The sequence below is a fragment of the Gouania willdenowi genome, chromosome 1 (genome assembly GCF_900634775.1).
Source record: "Gouania willdenowi chromosome 1, fGouWil2.1, whole genome shotgun sequence".
Taxonomy (NCBI): domain Eukaryota; kingdom Metazoa; phylum Chordata; class Actinopteri; order Blenniiformes; family Gobiesocidae; genus Gouania; species Gouania willdenowi.
In genome coordinates this window covers 24,621,587-24,644,635 of record NC_041044.1, presented here as the reverse complement: position 1 = coordinate 24,644,635, position 23,049 = coordinate 24,621,587, and the positions used below count along the sequence as shown (strand labels likewise).

General features: G+C 37.5%; 1 protein-coding gene across 1 annotated transcript; it reads left to right on the top strand.

The window, feature by feature from the left end:
* Window positions 1–379: 379 nt before the first annotated feature.
* mcoln1a (mucolipin TRP cation channel 1a) lies at window positions 380–21,749 on the top strand. The gene is given in 16 exon segments (XM_028457763.1): window positions 380–562; window positions 7,462–7,739; window positions 9,377–9,544; window positions 10,190–10,201; window positions 10,203–10,251; window positions 10,254–10,346; window positions 12,168–12,249; window positions 12,802–12,898; window positions 13,113–13,212; window positions 13,428–13,534; window positions 14,325–14,474; window positions 14,559–14,660; window positions 14,771–14,893; window positions 18,963–19,169; window positions 19,320–19,450; window positions 20,249–21,749. Coding segments are annotated over 16 exon segments (1,767 nt in total). The 5' UTR covers window positions 380–531; the 3' UTR covers window positions 20,286–21,749.
* Window positions 21,750–23,049: the final 1,300 nt, after the last annotated feature.

Genomic DNA, 23,049 nt, shown 5'->3' with positions numbered 1-23,049 from the left:
TGTGGTTTGTTGCTAAATGTTGTAAAAAGTTGCTTTTCTTTTTTAGTATGTACAATGAAGGACTTGAGTACAGCACGATGGGAGTCGTGTCTGCTCAAGTAGTCGTGTTTTTTTTATTTTTTATTTTTTTTTTTATTGAACATTTTCAAAAATACAAACTTATCATATTTAAAAGCTAAGAAAAAAAAAATCAAAGCAAAGCAAAAGGGGGTACAATAAAGTTAAATAAAAGACAAAATATTGCAAATCAACAAATAAGGTGCACCAGGGCTCCCAAACGAGCTGGGAATACAAAGATATATGTTTGGGAATATTTTTCAGACAAATCTCTCCCCAAAGTCATGTGCTCTCAACCACGTGACTCACTGGGGCGGACCGGACTGAGTCTGCGCAGACGGGTGGCAGCTCCGACCGGTGTTTGTCTGTCTCAACAAACATAGCCACGGCGTAAACAACGGCTTTCTGTCCCTTTCCTCGCCTTCTTACTCACCTTCGTTGACCCTTTAAAGGGTTTTTATAACCTTTACTCTCATGGCTGCGACAGGACGCCGAGAATCATCAGGTAATGTAAACTTTAAGTGTTGTTTTTCAGTTCCTAGCAAAGATGCTTCTTTAGTCGAAGCTCGTCCCAGTCCTTTCGTTTTTGCTCTTTCAAACAGAGATTCGCGTATTTTATGTAACATATACTTGTGTAGACATTAAACTAAATACTCCTCACTTTAATGTGTACACTATAATCTTTAATGCGGTATAATATGATTCTGTAATCTTGCTCAGTGTCTGTTCCTCTGTGACAGACATCAGTTGTTGTGCTATATTAGCACAGAGCACCCAGCTGTCAACACTTAATAATTACTGCTTCCAGGAAGGAAGTTTACTTAGCTTTACTCCTTAAAGTTTAGTCTTGGACATATAATCATTGGACTAATGTCTCTCAAACAAGTTGGGCAAATACAATAAATGTATAATATAGTATAATTATATTAAAAATGGGATAAAATGTGACATTGCTTTACACATCTATGTATTAGATCTAAAGAATGTGCTACAGGTGTTACTCATATTTGTCAATCAAGTTGTTTAATCTCAAAAGAAGTTCACAGATTAATAAAAAATAAAAATAAAAAGAAACTAAAAGAATTGACCAACATTTGTGTGTTTGAGTAAAAAGTTTTGCCTTAACCTAAATCTTAATCTTGAGTATTTAAATGAGTGATATTGAGCCTCACACTGCTAAAAGCTTTCATGCAAAGTAAGTAATCTCTCATATTCAACTGTTATACGTGTGTGTGTTTGGATAATGATATTTGAAAGGCTCTTTAACTTAAAAATATCTCCAGGATGTGCAGCTCTACAGGACTTTAATACAGACACCAAAAATGTAGAGTTTGACCTCAGGTACAATATTTGTCATCTGCTTTGTCTAGCTTTGTGTGTTTGTGTATTGTCTAGAGACTACTCATACTGTGATACTGTGTTATACATATATACGTGGCAGTGGCTCTCCGTACGGTTGCCATATCAATATATCGACATTCTATCCGTACGCAGCACCCCTCATTGGCCAGTTTAGGACACGTGATAGATCAGTCATTGGCCAGTTTAGGTCACGTGATAGATCAGTCATTGGTCAGTTTAGGCTGCGTGACTAAGACTAAACCTTACCCTAAACCTAACCCTAAAATGTTTTGCCATATTGGGTTATAACCTAACCCTAACCACCACTATGGTGGTTAGGGTTAGTACTACTTGTACTTCAGTAACCGTACCAATAGCACCGGGGGTTGTCCGTACGGCAACCATACAATAAACACTTTCTATATACATATTCTGAGACTACGGAGTTGTAGTGAAACATTTTAAATCCAATCACAGTCAATATTTTGATACAGAGTGTATGTGTTCCAGATGTTTGCTTCTTTCCACCTTAATGTAGTACGTATTTTAATATCATTATAGAGCTGAGATGAACACAAGTAAGTAAGTAAGTAGTTTATTTATAAAGCGCTTTTTGCAGATAAAATCACAAAGTGCTGTACAGAGTTGTGGTAAAAGTACAAGTGCAACACAATAGAATAATAAAACAAGAGTGCATAAATATCATAAGAACAGCAACATTAAAGGACAAATAAAATTAAAATCCAGTTAACTAAAAGCTTTTCTGTAAAGTGTAGTCTTCAGCAGTTTTTCAAAAGTGTCCACACAGTTGAGCTCCCTGAGAGACTGGTGCAGGATATTCCAGAGTCTGGGAGCTACAGCCAGGTCTCCTCTGGTCTTAAATTTAGTTTTTGGGGTCTTTAGGAGGCCCTGACCTGAAGACCGAAGGCATCGCCCTGATGGGTAGGGGCACAACAAGTCCGAGATATATTTAGGGGCCTGACCATGTAATGCTCGGAACGTGAGAACTAAAATTTTATGTTCGATGCGAAACTTAACTGGAAGCCAGTGCAGAGTAGCAAGAATGGGGGTGATGTGGGATGTTCTAGAAGCACCAGTTAAAAGTCTGGCAGCAGCGTTCTGAACGATCTGGAGTCTGTTTAGGGTCGACTTATTAAAACAAGTAAAAACAGAATTACAGTAGTCAATACGAGATGATATAAATGCGTGTATGACCAGTTCCAGATCTGATTTTGGTAATAGATGCCTCACTTTAGAGATATTTAGTTTTCAGTCAATTGACGACAATGTCCCTCCAAAGACATGGACTGATCAAAAACAACCCCAAGGTTTCTGAGGCTGGTTTTAACAGATGAGCCCAAATCACCAAGGGAGCATCATATCAGTTAGAATAAATATTCTCAACAGATTCATTGTTGAGAATCTGAGGCATGTAGCATCTGCCTTCCTTAAGGCTTCTGTTTATTAGTTTTTGTTAAAGGCAAAACCAACTACACCCTGGACAGGTGAAGTCAGTCACACAGAGACAGACAATCATGTGTCTGTGTTGAATTGGGCTCTTTGTCATCTATCTGCTCTTAAAGTTTCTATATCTATTTTATTAGATGACTCTGACACTATACATGCAGAGCAGTAGGTACAATTAGTACTGGGTGATTTTGGCTAAAAAAAAAATCTCAGGTTTTATTCTATAACATATGACATTACAATTAAAAAAAATTATAAACTCTCCCTTGGCATCTCAGCATAGTGTGAATAAAAAATATAACATGCCTGTGGCACACACATAATGCAAAAAAGTCAGAAAAACAAAATTATTATTATTATTTTTTAAACTCTAATTTGCAAAATAAAAATTGTCTTTATCTACAAATTCTATTGAACGATTAAATCAATTTTTTTTTTTGCCCAGCCCTAGGTACAATTAATTAGTTTAATCTTGTACTTTTATGATTTATAATCATATCACAATTTCCTTATCGGTGATTTCAATCAGTATTGATCTTTATGGTTTTTAATCACTATTCATATATAGTTGCACTAAGATTTGAACATTCTTAGAAGATCCTGGTTGTTGTGCAGATCTGACAGCTGTGATTAGGATTGAAATAATATTTATGGATAGATGCAATCCTTTCATCTGTCTGATGGACTGACCGACATGCGTCAGCTGACGGACGCTGTGTGCGTCGGGCGCTCTCTGTAACGTGGACCTGATTAATTCATTCATTAATGTATTCATATGCGCTGTTGGCGACACTGACAGCCTCAGCGAGAACGCACGCTGCTTTTCTGCACACAAAGGGAGAGGGCCCTGTTACATGATATAAGCTGTAATAAATACCTATAATGTCTACCTTATGATGCAAACCTGTTAAGCTGTATAAATGCAGCCGATCCCATTCATCGGCTTATACACCCACATCCCCGTCCGTTTATGGGAAATTGAGGCAGAGTACATGATGAAAAACAGGTCTGTTCTGTACGAAAGTGAAAGTGACTGATCAAAGCACTGCCGCTGTCTTTTAATTACCTGATTAATTAATAATTTATAATCTCACGATTTTACGCATTAACAGTGTCGGCAGCATTCCTTCCATCCTGCTTTTTCTGTGTCAACAGTACTGCTTTAGGCCTGGTTTATGGATTTTAATTCTTAATAATTCTGATTTATAAAGCAAGTAAAGGTTCGCTTCCAAAAGGTTTGAAGATAAGTTCTTAGAGGGAGAAGGGGAATTTAATTTAAGAGGGAAACTACATTTCAAGATCCAATATGGTAGAACAACATTGAAAAAGATGAGTATAACAATAGCAGGGATTAAATTATGGAACTGCCTAAAGGATTAAATAAAACAAAACAACAACATAAACCAGTTTAAAAAGCTTTTTAAATCATATCGTTAGTAAGTATAAGAAAGAAGAGCAACAATTTTACCTAGACAGCAATAATAGATATATATAATATATATAATATGTATATAATGATATAAAAATTATATATACTTAAACATAATAAAAAGGGTTTTATTAATGTATATATTTCCACTCTAAATGTAATTGATTAAATTTGTGTCGTGAAAATTAAATAGTATATTATTCACATTATGTACATGTCATATGCATTAATGTGTATGTATGTATATGTGTGTACGTATGTGTATATATCTTTGATATGAATGTATAAATTGTATATATAAAACTTGTGCAGAATATATATTGAATGTATATTGTGAAAATAGTAATATAAGTTAAATATTTCTTATGTAGAGAACCTTGTTTTGTTGTGATGAGGTAGGTGCTGTATATATTAGCTTTGCTTCAACCTACACCCTTTCGGCTGAAGAATTGGACAATTGAGTGTTTGTTCTGTACTTTTTTTGTTTGTGAAGACCGCCGAAATAAAATTCAAATTCAATTCAAATTTTTAAGAATAATTGTCCGTGTTTGTGATTGGTCACACGCTGCAAACACCCATTTTATGTGAGCGTGCACGAACCCAGGTTGGAAAACCCTGGCTTAAGTTAACATGTTGATAGCCAGCTTCGTAGTACTGCTAACAGAGAGATGGATGGGGTTTGCAGGGGTGGCCATTTTTAACACTGTAAAACACTTCGAGCTGCATTTTTTTGCTGTATTTATTGATTGATATATTGTTCCAGCTACGTATTCTAGGCCTACGGCCCTAGTGATAACTCCTGCATTACCAACAGGTGACTTTTGTTTGAGCCATGTCTTCTTTTATCTTTCGTATAAGTGATAGTTTGGGATTTTCACCCTGTGTGTAGCCTTTTACTGTAGATGCACAGACTTAGCCATTGTTGTCAGATCTCCTCTCAAAAAGGTGTTTTTGATTGATGGACACGTTGCTGCATCTTAACAGCCGCCATTGCTTCACAGGCGACAGCAAACCAGACAAGCCAGATATTTTTCTGCATTTATTCGACTTGAACAATCTATCTCTCAAGGGTCACCCCCAGTGATGTGTTCAATGTCTTGCTTGTACATTTGTCTGTCTGATTGCTATTTGCCGTTATGATTGACACACATGGAAAGATATGAGCAAGGCCTCCAGCTGTATGCAAGCAATGTTAAGATTTTGGATTCCGTCTGCAACTCATTCCTCTCTCTGCCTAATGCAAACCCTGGTCAGTGAACATCTACTAGAACTATACACACCTCATTTGAAGTTGTTAAAACATTTTTATTAGATAGATCTATAGTGTAGACCTCAGATCAATAAATCAACAATCATTTGCTCGAAAAAAAAGATGTAAAAGGTTCAAATTGGCACTCGAAAGTTTGTTTTCATCTCCACCATAAACACTCTTATTGACATTTTTGGAAAGGTTTTGCGTATTGCATTATGGGATGTGGCATCCCGTAGACGGATGTATAGAAGGGTCTTTAATTCTTTCTTACTAGGATTTATTGTCTTTCTTTTCCAGACAAGGAGAACATTGATTCCCTGTCTTGACACCATTTTGTGTTCTAGTTTGTTCCTGTTATCCGTGTAAATCCTCAAATTACCATCCATCATTGTTCTGCCAGTTGGTGGAAACACCAGAAAAGTGTTGGGAAGTCACGTTGGCAGTGTTTTAGGGGCAAACATTCAGTCTACGAGACTCCACATCCCACAATGCAATATGCTAAAGTTGTTTTGTTTTTTTTGCACATTGTTTTATTAAGTGTTTATGGTGGAAATCAAGATGAACTTTGGAGTGGCAATTTCAACCCAGTTTTCTTTGATGTTTTTTAATCTACGAGGCCTAGACATGGACTTATCTGCTAAAATGTTTTCGTCTCTAGCAGCTTTAATATCTGTAGCCACCATTTATCCTCAAAGTATACCAATGCTATCTATGATACTGTATCTAAGGGTTGATGACTGCTGCAAAATGGTGTGAATGTGTTTGTGTGTCTGTGTGTATTATTATCCCTGTGATGAACTGATGACTGCAGTGTTTGTCCTGAGCAAGCACTGATAATTTCCAGCACCCAACAACTCAAAACAGCTTAAAAAAGTAGAGAAACCTCTGAGATGAGTTGATTTAACTTGTGTTCAATCAAACCTAAGCTTCTAATCAATTACAAACTAATATAAGGTCATGGTACTTTTACATAACTTATAGTAGATTCAACCAACCAAGACTTTCTTAACAAAACATGCAGTTTTATTCATTTGTAACAGGAACAAATGAAGCACCAGAGAAGGGGTTTGTTGTGTAGCTTAGATTTTCCAAGCAAGTGTGTTTCTCTCCTGACCTGTGACATTAACTTGCAAAGTTTTATTATTTAGTTTTTGAAAGTATATTAACAGATTAATTCCAGCATGAGCTACATATTAATATACAACATGTACGTAATTCATTCGTTGATTCATTTAAAAAAAAAAAAAATTGTATATGTAATTCTAACACAGGATATGCAAGACAAATCAGCCCCAGCTTCACTCCTCACTTTATTGTTTTTATTGCAGAGTAATGCTGAAGTCCGTGATCTGTTTCACTTCTTCTTTCGTCTGGACAGCTCAGCTTCGTGAGCTGCTGGCTTTAGAGTTTCACTGGTGGTTTTTGTTGTGCGTGTTAACTTAAGTGGATTTCTTCATTTCAAACAAATAAGATCTGAAACCACGTGTCAGGATATTCCAGTAAGTCAGCTAAAGAGGCTGAGGAAATTTTGCTGCGAAGTCGGAAAAAAAGGTAAAATCATGTGAATAACACTTTTTTGGCCTCAAGAATTTACTGTAAAATGAGATTAGTTGAGGATGATCAGATAAGGATTTTGTAAATAACCAATAAATGTCTTCTATTGTATGTCTCTGTTTCACAGAGTGGCTTTTTATACTGGGTTGTATAGTCACTTTGTTCATCACCTGACCAACACACACACACACAGAAAAAAAAACTCGGTTAAACTCCTATAACCACATTTACCATTCAGACTAATCTATTACCTCACACTCATTTAAAGTGTGCAAACTCCTGCACTGACATAAAGACTTGGATGTATTTATTTGAAATTAACATTTCGTTTCTGTTCATTTTTTTTTTTTTTTTTCATCAGAGCGAGACGGACTTTCCACTTCAGTGGCTGGCTACGGCTCGATGGACAACAGCAGTAGTGAACACCAACACCACAACAGCCATGACAGCAACCACAACAACCATCAGTGTCCCTCAGTAACAAGTGGGCACTGGGTCCCGGCCAGTCAGGAAGAGGAAGCCATTCGCAGGAAGTTGAAATACTTCTTCATGAGCCCCTGTGATAAGTACTACGCAAAGGGTCGCAAGCCTTTTAAACTAATCCTGCAGCTGCTCAAGATCTTTTTCGTCACTGCTCAGGTTTGTTTTGTTTATTGTTATTTAGTTATCTTTATATAACAAAAAAACTATATAAATAAATTTGTCCAACACCTCAAAGTTTGTGGCTTCCCGTGAAACTGTTTAGCAAATCTGCACTTTTACAAAATGTAGGGCCCTATAAAAGTACGTTAACAAAATCGACCATTGAAAACGGAATCCACTGTTGAATGCGGAAATTGACAGAATCTGGGTAAAACGCCGTCACCGTGAGGCACAGAATGTTTTTTATGGGGAAATGTTTCCAGGGACCGCTTATTAGGTGCACCGCACTCCCCCCTCCTGTCCTGGCTGCTCCAAACACTGTCTCAATCACCTGAAACACCGTATAAACTACTTAACTTTACTGTCTGTGAAGCTCTGCCTGTTTTTCATCAAGCGCTGTAGCATTCCATGAAAACATGAGTGTTTGAACAACATCTCATCAGTGCTTCAGAAGATCTGTGGATAAAGTTGTTTTGTTGTTGTGGACTAGACCACTGATGCCAGGGATTGTAGAGTCTGAAACATTGTAGGCTAATGATAACATCGAATACTGTAAAATATTCTGGCCCCTAGTGGTGAAATAACTGATGCATCTTTGCGTCCATTTGTTTTTGTTTAATCATTACGGTCTGAAATTATGTTATCAGGATAATTTAAATTAAGTTGATCAAAACGTAATCAATAAACCTACTCAGATTTAGTAAACCATTGATCTCTGAGGGGGAATTGGGTGACATTAATGCTGCTTTCATACATCTTTATTTGACATATAAATAATTAAAAAGGAGCGGTCAGAATAATCCATATCAGTACAACTTGTATCTACCTTTAAATTGTGTCTTACTCATTATTTAAGATACATTATAATTTATTACATACTTTTTTGTGTAATTATTGTTTTCTTTTCTTTTTTTCTGTTTATTTTGTTTTTTCAAAAGGGTTAAAACTTTGTTTTTTCTGAAAAAAATAAAACGGAATTTGAATAAAATAATGTGGAAAACGGAATTTGGAAAAAAAAAACAATGATTTGATAGGGCCCAAATAAATGGCACAAATAATACTGATTTATTGTTGTTGTTTTATCATATATTAGAATATGGTTTCAATCTTTACTTACAATACTGACGTGTTTTCTCCCCTAGTAAATTCTACAGACAATAATTGATGATATAATTGTTTTTATTTAACTTTTTTTGAAAGTTTTACTTTTTAAAACGGGTAACGAAATTAACTATTTTTAAACTAAGCTCTGACATGAATACTGATACATAAATGTATATCTGCACAGTGCATTACTTATTGACGGTAGGCATACTGTTAAAGGTTCATAGTGAAGCAGAGTTTGAGAGCTGTACTTTTGACCCAACTGTATGAAGAATGAGCCATTCTGAGATGACGATTTGACGTTTTTTTTATTACATTTTTGTTCCAAACTCACTGACTGATGAAGTGATAAAGCATAATGTGCAGCATGTTTCTCATATACAATGCTGGCTATCAAAGAGGTCTGCCTCAGGGTCTTTAATAATCTTAACATCTCTTTCTCTTCTTTAGCTTGTTATCACTAGCTTCACTCTCTCATTTCCTTTCACTTGTGAGTTGTTTTTTTGATAACAACGTCTTGTTCTCTACAGCTAGTGGTGTTTGGTCTGAGTAATCAGGTGGTTGTGACCTTTAAGGAGGAAAACACAATGACGTTCAAGCACCTCTTCCTCAAAGACTACGATGAATCCTCAGATGACTCCTTTGCTGTTTATACTCAGCAGGAAGTCTATGACCACATCTTCTACGCTGTAGAGCAGGTAAACTGATTTACTCTTCACTGGAGAACCAGCACAGTCAATATTATGTAAGAATGCTTTGGTATTTAGTTCAAATCAATTTAGCTTAAGCTTAGTTATGTCTCAATAGGACAGACCACCTCAGTGAAGCTTTTTTCAAACTTCTAACAACAATTTAGTGCATTTCTGCCAAAGGGCGTGAATTAGCATTAAAAAAGTAGTCATTCACTAACCGCAATGTGCTCATTTAGTTATTGTTTTCACATTTTAATAATTTCCCTGCTGTGCACCTTTTCTTTGTGTACACATAATTATGTAAAATGAATGTGACATAATGATTTAAGTTATTTTGAATGATTTAATCACATTGAAAAACTCATTTTTATTTTATCACATCTTTTTTTATTGTGTACTTTTTGTGTTTCAATCAGCCACAGATTTTACCTGATAAACACCTGGAAAACAACACTTTCCTCCTCTGAAAATAGTTTTTACTGTTGTTTGGAGTAGCAGGTTTAGAACATCATATTTGTGTAGTACATACATATTAGTCCTATGGACAGGCTAATGGACACTCACAATTGCAGTATTTAGTCGGTGCTCATAACGGTTGAGAAAACATTAGCTCATCTTCTTTACTGCTCTGATCACTTTCTTCTGGTTCAGTATCTGGCCCTACCCCGAGACAACAGTGGGACGTTATGCGTACGTCTTTGGTGTTGGAGTAAATGCAGTGCACTGTCACTCTGTCAGCAGTACTACAGGAGAGGAAGTATCGACCCAGCCAACGACACCTTCAGCATAGATCCTAACATCATAACAGGTAAATACGTCAGAATTTAACATTAACTACACTGAATGAACTGTGCTTCACACACTGTAAGTGAGCAGCTGTAAGCAAGGTAAATATGTACCATCATTATTTGAAGACGGACGTTGTTTTTCTTGCACTTTTTTTCACATTAGAGCTTAATAAGTGGAGGTTTTATTAAGACGACAAACTTCAATTAATATGTTGGACTAAAATTAATTAAAATCCTCAGACTCTTTCTTTCCATTACATAATTTGACTCCGACTCTTATGTATTTTAACATGCATGTCAATCAATACAGTTTTCCTACCAACTACTGGATAATGCCAGTTTATTTAATCTCTGTAATGTGCTCATGATTGCTCAACAATTAAGGTTTTGATGATGAAATGAAAATAAGATCAGTTGTCAGTTTGATTGCAAAGCTGGACTTGTTTTTATATCAAAGTGTCTTTGTGTAAGACTGAACTCTGAGCTGTTCCAAGTTGGTAGCATTAATCCATCAATAGAGATCAGTCAGTGAAGTCTTAAATATGGGGATGAAGTTAAGGGTTTTCCAACTGCTCGAGTTGTTATAAAAGCAGGCCGACAACCAGAGCAATCATTTTGAAATAGTTTGACTTTTTAGTGTCATTGGCCCTCATTTATCAACCTTGCATGAAAACGGGTGCAAATTTTTGTGCAACAGGACCAACATCAGCGTACAAATGATCGGTTGTTGATGAATCCGGCAGCTGAGTTTGATTGTCATTAACTTATGTCCTCCTGTTACGGAGGCCCCGCCCACTGAGGTCAAACAAGAAAAGAAGCTTTTCCAAGATGAAACTCGGTATCCTCACATCTGAGGCGGAGCAAAACAAAGATGTGCTTTTCGAAAGTGTGAAAACTGGAATTAAAGAAGCGCATTTGAATGCTGCGTGAAAGTGGATCAGCTATTGAGCAGGTGATGTCTGCCCCCCTGTGTGCGCTGCGAGCAACTTCACAGCATCGATCCTGTAGATACACACGGATATGACGTTTATATTGGCCTCAGTCACTCTCTTAAGAAAGTAGCAATCAAAACGCTTAAAAAAAAAAAAAGCCTTAAAAATTACTAAATGTGGTCTGTTGTCTGTGTTTATTATGCCTTCAGCCAATTTCACCAATAATTCATCACATTACTGATTACTGCAGGGCATTTGTGAACGTTTAAGGAACTATTTACATTTAAAAGCAGTGATGTGTTATACAGAGGAAATAAGACCTCATCTCCAAGACAGAGCATAGCAGCGCTTCCCATGTGCGTGTGTGTGCACTGGGTTATTAGCTATTCTGTGAAAGGAAAACCAAAAAAGTATCAGTTATAACATGGGCTTTTTTTTAAAATGTGTTTTATTTAGTTTAATTTGCTTTAATAATCTGTTTAGATCTGTTCTGAATATGTCTGCTTATGCTTAAATGACAGCTGAGGCTTGTTTAATACTTTATTTTCAGTCTCAGTCAGATTTTGCTGCGCTGCACCACAATCCACATACCAGGTTTGCGTACACGAGACCAGACGTGAGATCAGATTGTAGCGTACGATCACGTCAGAATTGATTAATGCCAAAGCTTGCGTCAATATGACCAAAGGCATGTCGTACGCACAGATCTGAACATACAAACGGTTGATGAATGAGGGCCAATGTGCTTTGTGTCAACAGTTAATGATTTCAGTTCAACAGGCTTTAACGTTTTTCTCACTTCCTCAAATCACCACCAAAACCACTTTTAAAAATGCAATAGTGGTTTGTAAAAGGGCTCTGATAAGATGTGTCAAAGGCCTGTATTAATTTCCTCATCTTTCTTATCAGAATGTGTTGGTGTGGACCCTCTATCTGTCCCGATCGCTCCGTTTACCAGCAGCTACAAGAACTTTACACTCAAGTTCCACAAGTAAGGCTTTGATTTTCAGTTGACTGCTGCTTCTCCTCATTTCACCTCCTTTCACACCATTCATGATTATCTCTCTGCAACAACCAAAGATGATATTGAGCTTATCTGAATGCAGACAGAGATTCTACAGAAAGGAGAGAAACACCATATGCTAAAACATATGCACACTCATGTACAGGTATGTTTATTTTAATCTTGCATTTAATAGATTGATAGATAAATTATACTTTATTTTATCCCACAGTGGGGAAATTAACATGTTACAGCAGCCATAGACACAAAGACAAAGAAAGCTATATACAAATACAGAAGGGAAAAATTGATAATAAAAAATAGTAGATATTGGCCAAGATAACGGAACAGAAAATATATAAAAGAGGAAAAAAAGAAAAGCAGGTAAAGATGCACACACGGTTTTAACCTGCCTCATTTTTCTCACTGGGTTTGTACATTTCCTCAACTTTCTTTCTTTCTCTGTTTCTTTCTCTTCTCTTCTATAAAAAGAGCACAATTTTTTAACAGACGAATTTGTGTGATTTTATGCTTTTCAAGGTTTATCAATGTCACCATAGAGTTCCAGCTGAAAGCGATTAACGTACAGACTATCATCAACAATGAGATACCTGACTGCTACACCTTTTCTATAACAGTGAGTTTGACACTTAAAAAGGGAAACAAAGGGATTACCAATATAGCTTAGTCAAGTTTATGTAATATTCTTGTCTAATAAACAACTTTTTAGATAAATGACAAAATTGTATACATTTTTGCATGTTAAATAATTAACACTTCCCTATTTCGAATTAGTGAATTTCAGTAATATTTCAACCATGAATTCGTGGCTGTTCTTCCTTCCCCTTCAGATACTTCTGGACAATAAGGCTCACAGTGGAAAGGTGAACATTCGCTTAGATAACCAAGCTTCCATCAAGGAGTGTAAGGACCCCAGCGTCTCAGGACATGGTGAGACATTAGATGAAGGTTTGATCAACCAAACAAAAACTAGGGTATAATGTACGTGTAAGTGGTGAAGTTGAATTTTTAAGTTTTTAACTTAACTTTACAAAAGCAAATGTCATTGCATAATGATATTGGTACAGTGTAACTTTGCTCAGTATTACATTTTTCACATGTTTTAAGTAGATGATCAGCTTTCATGTCTGTATTCTCTCCTCCAGCTGAGAACTACACACGTGTGGCGTTCGATGTCATTGTGGCTCTGGTGTGTTTGCTGTCACTACTGCTGTGCTCTCGCTCCATACTTCGGGGCTTTATGTTGCAGCAGGTAATTTTTTTTCTCCCAGTCAGATATGAAAAAACAGAAGGGTGTAACAATTCATCCATTATATTGATGCATCGTTTTTTTGTTCCTATGAACAAACTATATTGATCTGTGCTCGGCACGTTGGCCTTGTGGATGACACACATGATCTGACATTGTTTTAAAAAGTAATCAATCGATTGTATCAATACAAGGAAGTAAGACGTTGGATTTAAACAAAGCAGACTTTATATGGATGTTGATAAAGACGTCACTCGACTCAGTCTGCCTGTTTGTGACGTTTGTGACGTCATTGCCGACAAAAAAAAAAACATACCGGGAGCATGGCGGAGAAGTTGCTGAGCGAGAAATGATCAAGCCATCATTGGGGTCCATTGTGGAAACAATTTGGCTTTGCAGAGATGGAGATGTTCTAAAGTAGTTGCTCGCTATTTGTACTATATGTAAAGATGAAATAAAATTTCACTGCAAAATGACAAATCACTCCAAGTACCTACTGATGTGCCATGAGATTTCAAACATCGACCATCCAGGCACCCCCGGCAGTTGTATTGTTTTGGTATTCACATAGTTTTTTGTATTATTCTTAAGCAGTTTTGATTTAGATTCAGTTTAGTTTGATTTTGACTTTGAGAACAGTCTAAATATAATGAGTTCCAAATTTCTGTTCTTTGTTGTCCTGGTTTGTGTGGGATGAGTGACTGAGAATGAGGGATTATGTGTTCCTTGTTGTACATTATGACCTCGCTCCCTTCACATCTCACCAGTGTGTTTGTTTGTGTTTTTACTGCAGGAGTTTGTGCATTTCTTTAAGGAGAATCTGGATCGGCAGGTTTGCTGGTCTGACCGGCTGGAGTTTATAAACGGCTGGTATATCCTCCTCATTCTCAGTGACATCCTCACCATTATAGGCAGCATCATTAAAATCGGCATTGAGTTCAAGGTCAGACATCGTTTCAAGGATTTGCACCGAGTCACACATTGTTTCAAGTTTTTAATTCTCCTGATTTTGTTTCCCTTTCCACAGAATCTTTCCACCTATGATCTCTGTGGGATTCTCTTAGGAACCTCCACCCTCCTGGTGTGGGTTGGAGTCATTCGTTATCTCACGTTCTTTCAGAAGTACAATGTAAGACACTGGTTCTCTGATAAGAATCTGCTTTTTTTGTTGATGCGAAAATGGAAGTTGGAAAACATTGTTTTTACGGACTATAATCTGAGCTTGTCCTCTAACTCCAGATCCTGATTATCACTCTTCGGGCAGCATTTCCCAATGTCATTCGCTTCTGCTGCTGTGTGGCCGTCATTTATCTTGGCTACTGCTTCTGTGGCTGGATTGTCCTTGGACCGTACCATGTCAAGGTAAATGAACCAGCAAAAACATGTATTAACTTGTATCTTAAAGCTGCAGGTGACAAAAACATTTTATTTGATACATTCATAGTGTAGGCCTCACAGATCAATAAATCAAAGATGATTTGCTCCAAAAAAAACATGCTAAAGATTGACATTGCTGCTAAAAGTTTTGTTTTGATCTTCACTGTAAACACTTTAAGACAGATTCGCTAAAGGTTTAGGGGTATTAAAATGTGTGCAAATGTCACTCCACGCGCTAATAAGGGGTACAAACCCCAGGGAATCAGGACTGCGCATCTCTGCATGTCACAATGCACCCACTATCCATTTAGCCCGTTTTTCTCTGATGAATATGTAAAGTAGTGGATCTCATAACTAGCAGAGGAAATGCAAATAAAGATCAGCTGCAGTAAATGTTAACACAAAACACAGCAGAGGTGGGAAGAAGTACTCCAGTTAACCTTTCTAGTAAAAGAAAACAATTTAAATAAAACAATGGGCACTTCCGCGTTTGAGTGAAGACCATGAAAGAACTTCCGGTTCTGTATTATAACAAATGACGATAGTTTTCATATTAATCTCACACAACTCAACAATAGCAGTAAATAGCAAAGGACATCTTCTACATTTGCATAAGCTACTGGCCTTTCACTGACTGTTTTTTTTCCATTGATAGATAGATAGACTTTATTGTTTATTGTTTATTGGCACGGCCACAACAGCAACACATTCTGCACAGTAAAAACACAAAATTGGCTTAAAAACACAATGAAGATACTTTTATTCAGAGTTGCTCCTCTTGTTTTACGCTTTGCAAGGCCACGGGTTTGCAACCTTTACTTTCAAAGGAGCCATTTTGCCTCATTTCACCTTGATTAAAGTCCTTCGGGAGCTGAAAAAAATACCTTCTCAATCAAGATAATACATTTTATTGAATTCTATGCAGTTAAAATGATGTAGAATGATGTTTATTTTAATTTGATTTGATTTATCTTGATCATGTAAATGGCAACTTAAAAACTGTTTCAAATAACACAAAATAAATGAACATTAACAAAATTGTTAACAATCGTTAATTGTTAACAAATTGTTATATCATGATCTTATTTGTCATTAATCATTAATAGCCTCTGTAAGACAATAACTCCTTATTTCAATATTAGTTTTAAAGTCATAGGGAGCCATCGCAAAAGAGTCAAAGAGCCACATGAGGCTCTAGAGCTGCAGGTTGCAGATCCCTGAGCTTGGCATAATGCTTCTTTAATAGCGACAGATATGTTTTGATAGCATTTCTTACCTTGTATAAAACCTAATGTCCTCATCTGAAGCAGCAAACTGTCCCAAGCCAAATTTGTTCCTGATCCATCTCTACACCCGTCTTAGCAGACAAGCAGTAGTCATGGTCAGGACATGGTACATCCATTTCCTCCTCTGGGTCCTCAGAGAGAAAGTCTGGTCGCTTTCTTTGCTCCTAAACACCAGGACGAGGGGCAGAAAGGGAGTAATTATTTCATTCAAAAAGAACGGGGACAGCTCCATGGACGCCCTAGTGCATTTGTTCGGTCCTTTTTGTCTGGGTTAGGGGTTAGGGTTTATCTCTCCGGATGTTGATGACCCACTTTTTTTCGTAGCTCATCCTCTTCTGGGATTGTAAAAAAACTTAAAGCAGAACTACATCTAGCTGAAGCTGTATACTTAGGGACGCAACAGTGGTATCTGGATGCGCTATCTTCTCTTGTTTGGAAGGTAAACTTTGTCATTTTGGATGTCATTGTGTAGAAACACAACCACACAAACAGGCACAATAAAACGAGACTGTGAAAAACATGTTTCAAAAGTGTGACGGCTCACTTCTCTACTGTTTTGACTGTCCGAAAGCACTAACAGAAAAGACGTCAGTGGTCTTATTTTCAACAGGAAATAACTCACATGTCACTGTGCATATAGCCCATAGTCAATATTGACAGCCACTGAATAGGAAAATGCAGAGTAAAGATAAGTGTGTGTAAGGGAGAGAAATAGCTGGACACCTGAGGCGGCGTATGTGGAGTCTGGTGTGGCTACGGTGTAGAGGTTCACTGTGCGCAGAGATCTATGGATGTTGCTTTGAACGCAAAGCTCCAATGAGCTCCTGTGTCTTTCTTTCTATGTTTTCACCATAAAATTCTCGTGTTGCGTTGATGTGAGGAGCGTCGGGCCAGAATCACCTGAGCACTGCTTTGGGGCTCAGACCTGAGGGGTATTCCATAAAGGAGTGTTAACAAACTCTGAATCTATTCATAAACTCTGGGTCAACATATCCCGCAATGGGAAACTGAGTATCGGATTCCATTACAGCTGGTATGAAGTGGGTCAATCAACCCTGAGTATGTAAACCTTGGGTTACTTACAGTATGTGTACGCACGCGATTAAAAACCATCATCAATGGATCGAAGGTTAGACGCGCTACCATGGTAACCACCCGGACAACAGTGATTTATTCACCTTGATGGGTGAAATAAGCCAGCGTTTGAAGAATATGAGCCTGTTCTAAATGTGTGTTCCCACTGAACGCCACTTCAGTGACTACAGTGGTTTAAATCACCCGTGATTAGTTGCGCTTTTTGGTCCTTTCATCATTTTATTGCTTCAGTGATGTGACGTGCGGGGAATAATATGAATAAAATGTGTCTGTGGAGACTTGGCAGCAGCATAGGGAGCCCTCCCGTTACACTGGCTATAAAGACAGTGACTGCCACTTGATATCACATAATTCATATTGATTTTTAATGTAATATTGTCGCCAGAGTCATCTCAACATCCAAAAAATATGTCATGAAAAAAAAAAGACTGAAGGAGGACGCGAACACACATCCCATCGCTTCCAAGAGCGGTGTCACAATTCACTGTGCCACCATAACTTCAAAGCTTGGTGATTCATTTGTCATCTCCTCCTTTAAATTCTCCACAGGTTTGTATTTAGGGAACTTTACTATTGACGTCAGTAGATGTTTTAATGCAGATCAACCTCTCAGTGACTTTCCCTAAATGCTCTGCATCCACAACGTTATAAAGAAAACTACCTTTTGCACACAAAAAAAAAAACTTAAAGCAACACAACATTAGTAATGATGTGAGCACGTCTGTGGTGTGTGATGTTATTGTGTTTCAGAGAAGAGTGTCAAGGTGCAATAAAGTGTTCAGAAACGGTGTTCAGGTGGGCGGAGCCAGGCAGAAATTTAGGGTTTCTTCGATAAAACCTGCCAGTGACTAGGTTTAGTTCACGGACAATGTTGCCATGGTAACATACTCAGAGAAGAACATACCTCGCGTTTAGGAATGGGATACTCAGAGTTTCCCTCATTTGAGCCCAGACATACTCAGAGTTTGAACATAACCCGCTTTATGGAATACCCCTCTGCTGGATGATGCTCAATAGGTCATTTTCAAATGGTGCTGATCGAGTGATTGACAGACTCTGTTGCTGCTTTAACTCAGATCAATGGAATCATTAGGATGGGTTTTTATGGACTGATCATCAGAGCAAAGTTACAGGACCTGACAGAACAGCCACATTAAATTAGGGGGAAATATATCGTTAGGTTTTAAAGTTGTTTTAAAAAAAAAAAAAAAAAAGAAAAACTTTTTTATTTGTTTATTTTGTTTTTTACATAATTAAATGTTTGTGCAGCAGACAGATAAGTCCAACATCCTCCAATTGAACTTCTTAATGTAATTTTGCGTTTAGTGGATCCGCCTCTTTGTGTATTAACATTGTCAGAAAAGTTTCACGCATTGCATTGTGAGATGTGGAGTCCCGTAGATGGATGCACAGCAGTGTTTTTACTACTGTGATTTTTTGCATTTGCCTGCAAGAACTCTGCCAAAGTGACTTCTCAACTAATTTTTGGTGTTTTCCCAAACTGAAAGTTGTGCAAAATAAATGGTAGATGTTTATTTTGGGGTTTATGCTGTAAGATCTAAATCCAGCTGAAATTGAATTTCTCGTATGTATTATTAAAGTCTCAATTAATATTTGTAGGCTCTCCGCTTCTTGAGTTATAACTAAAACCTTGTTTATTTTTACCTTCACAGTTCCGCTCTCTGTCCATGGTGTCCGAGTGCCTGTTCTCCCTCATTAATGGCGACGACATGTTTGTGACGTTCTCAGAATTGCAGGAGAGCAGTACGATGGTGTGGCTCTTCAGTCAAATTTACCTGTACACATTTATCTCCCTCTTCATCTACATGGTGCTGTCTCTATTTATCGCTCTCATCACAGGAGCTTATGAGACAATCAAGGTAGGACACTTAATCTTTTTTGTTTAAAATAAAAAAAAGCATTGTTAAATGAGGAAAATTATATAGAGATGTGTGCGTTTTTTTTTTTTTTTTGTATCAAGCAGATTTTAACCTTTTTTCACTGTTGTGTGTTTCCATGAATGTGTACAGCACCAAACCCAGGAGCCCATTCACATCACCGACCTTCATGCTTTTATAGCCGAGTGCACTGATGCACCAAACTCAGGGAAGTTCAGGGGTCTGGAGACGTCGCCGTGCTCCTTTTTCTGCTGCTGTGACAGGTGATTATGCATCGCTACACACACAGAAATGGTTAGCAACAAGTTAATGGATCACTTCATTTGAAACTATAACTCTTTATTCAAATAAAAGAATAACTCCAAAACTAGTAAGGTAAAAATGTCACAGGAATAACTTGCCAGCGAGTACAATAAATTAAGAAATGGTAAACTTTCATCCTGAGATTTTAAAAGAACTGCCAAATCTGGCCACTAGAGGGATCACTGAGTCATCAAAGTGAACTGGATGGGAAAAGAAGCCTGGAAATCCAGATGGAAATCTATCTGTAATCTCAGTCGCTGGTACAGGGACTGAGTCTGGAATTGTTCCAGGCTATGTTATTTCCAGGAAGCAAAAAAATTAATTGTTTTATTGAAGTTTCAAATATCAGCATAACTGAGCATTTTCTTTGACCAACCTCATTTTTCAGTTTTTTTTTTTAAAATCCAACCATCCTTTTTACCACTTATCCTGTTCAGGGTCATGAGAGTCAACCTACAACCGAATATTGTGCAAAACGTGGTGGACCAAGTTCACAAAAGAACTGAATTACAAAGCCAGACCATCACAGGCACAATTACACACATTAATTGTGTAATTTTAGTGTGCATCACAGTATGAGGCAGCATAAGGATGCCCTGCATAATATTAGTTAGGTGGTCATCATTTTTTGGCAAGCTTGTTTGTCAACACATGATTTAAACTTTTGAAAATGTTATTGTAAGTTGGAATAAAATTGCTATATTAGTACATACATCATTTCCTTTAAGAACATTTTTAAAAGTTTTTATCTTCCTCAGAACAACTACGTATGAAGATGTGCTGCTGGTGAACTGAAGGGGAACTCAGTGACATCAGAAGGAGCCTCAGCAGCTGTTCATGTGCACTTTGATGAAGTTCAGGGTCTGGGTCTGAGTACTGTATCTGGGTCAAAGCTCGGCTGTGATGGGGACCGATGAAGCCACCTGGACCAGCGCCGCTTGATTCAATCTTAATTTTTTTATGCGAGGAGTCTCTCAAAGAGAATCTCTAGACTTTATCTCAATGAACAAGACTCAGCAGCATCATGGATGATGACTGCAAAGAAGTTTCTATAGCTCTTTTTAAAAATCAAAATACAGTATTTTATCAATGTGTTTTTTAAGACACAGACCACACAACAAGCAGTAAAATGTCTTTTATGGTATTTCTTGAAAAAGTTTGTTTTTAAGGATTATTTATACTTAAGCAAAACAATACCATTCATTGATAAAACAGTATCATGACATGAAAACAAAATGGCCTTTATCAGCACACCTGCGAAACACTCAACAATTTCCAAACACAGTGAATAGTATTGCACTGCTCACAGGACCACAAAGAATCAGTTTGTTTCAGATGTAACCTTTACTCGTTGAATATGTTCATCCGTGCCTGCAGCTGCAGTCAGTCTGCACAAACAGTGTCACACATGTTTGTCCTTGTTTGGGTTTTATTGCTGCACTTTCTTGCTGCAGTGAAACGTGTGACGTGCCATGTTGTCGTTATCGCCATAATGAGCACTAGTGATGCTCACTAATGACGCACTAAGCATTGCTTGTGGTTATGACCAAGCGTAGCACTTCTCCAGACCTCCACATGTTTCTTTAATGATGACGGCAAACTATTTTTGAACATCAACTTCTTTCTTTGTAGAGAAGTTCAACTTGTTATCCTCCTCGCTCTCTGTTTTCAACCCTCACTGATGGCTTTTCAAACTACTAATCCAAACAGCCTTTTATTGCTGTTTAACCATGGCTCAGTGACTCTGAGGAGCTTGAACAACACGTTGTCTTTGTGAATCTCAATTAATGCACAATCATGAAGGTCATTGCTTTGACCTCCACGTCCTTCTCAAAAAGCCCTCTTCATCAGGGAATGAAAAAAAACAACCTGTTTATATTTATAAACTACAGTAATCTTATTTATTTTGAAGTTATTAACAGGCTTTTCAGCAGACAAATATGCCACAAAGTCATCCTCATAATTTTAAATGTAAAACTTGTGTATGTACATGATCTTCACTTTTGCTGCAGTTTGAAGATGTAATGTTATTGTTTTTTTAAAGGAGTTTTATCTGAAACTGAATCATACGTACTTGTCTTTGTCTAGTTTGCATTTGTTTTAAAACTTAATTTGTAATATTGTTTGCTTAGAGACTCGTCTGACTGAGCCTTCAGTCTGGATTACTGGTACATAGCAGGTGTGTGCAAATCTGTCATCACATTGGAATACTTCATTTTTGGATAAAAGGTTCAATAAAAAATACCTGCAATACTACAATTACTTTAAATTAAATAACTCCAATGCCTTTGCATTGTAGGCAGTGGTTCTCAAACTAACGGGTGCAAGCATTTTTTGTGGCCATACCAGCCTGTCATTGCCTGATCCCGCTAGATCTCAGAAGCTAAGCAGGTCTGGGCCTGGTTAGTAGTTGTTGGATGGGAGACCACTGAGAATTCCAGTGGGGTGGCTGTCACCTCAGTGGTATCTGTCATTGTCACTTCACTGAAGGCACTTCACCCACACTGCCTCGTATGAATGGCGTGTGTGAGTGAGTGTTGGTGGTGGTCGGAGGGGCCGATGGTGCACTTTGGCAGCCTCGTCTCTGTCAGTCTGCCCCAGGTTAGCTGTGGCTACAATAGTGTGGAGTGAAAGAATAATCCCTTAATTCTGTAAAGCATCTTTGAGTGTCCAAAAAAGCGCTATATAAAAATGATTTATTATTATTATTTTGTTGTTCATTGCTTTTATGTCTTTAGTAACTGTAATGGAAGATATATATTTGACCTAAATTTGCTATTTTGTCAGTCTTATTGGGTCACTTGTGTAATTTATGACATCTCGAATTAAGAGGGAAGTGATTGTGGTCCACTAAGAGTGAAATGTGACCCCACAGGTTTAGAGCTCTCTTCCCATCATTGTCAAGCAAAATTCACAAAGCCTTGTCTTTTTTTTTTTCCACCCACAAACAGGATGTTGATCTGGGTTTAAATGGAGCAAAGTTTTGTTTTGTTTTTTTGTTTTTTTTAAATCCCTTATCGTAGCTCATGCATGGTGCACAGTGCTTTTCTCCCATGTAACTGTGCAGCAAAATCTCTACACCACGCCTGATTTTAAGGACGCGCCTACAGCGTGGGGAGAAAAGTGCTAGTCTGACAAATCAGGCGCTGTGATCAAAATGCAAAATAGGGGCCCAAGATTTTTAACTTATTGCCCCAAGGGGAAAGCAAAATATAAACGGTTCAGTACAAAAACCTAATTTTAAGAATGTCAAAGCATTCTGTCAAAGCTACATAAGATAAATAGAATCAACCAGCTTGGAAATGGGTAAATTCAGTGAATAATTGATTCATAATCTCTCCTGCAGTCTGCTCCCCACACACACGATGTCAGCGCACAGTCACACCTCTCCACAGGCAATGAGGCGCCTATATATACAGTATATACACTGAACAAAAATATAAATGCAACACTTTTGTTTTTGCTCCCATTTTTCATGGGCTGAACTCAAAGGTCTAAAACATTTTCTATACACAAAAGATGTATTTCTCTCAAAAAATGTTCACAAATGTGTCTAAAT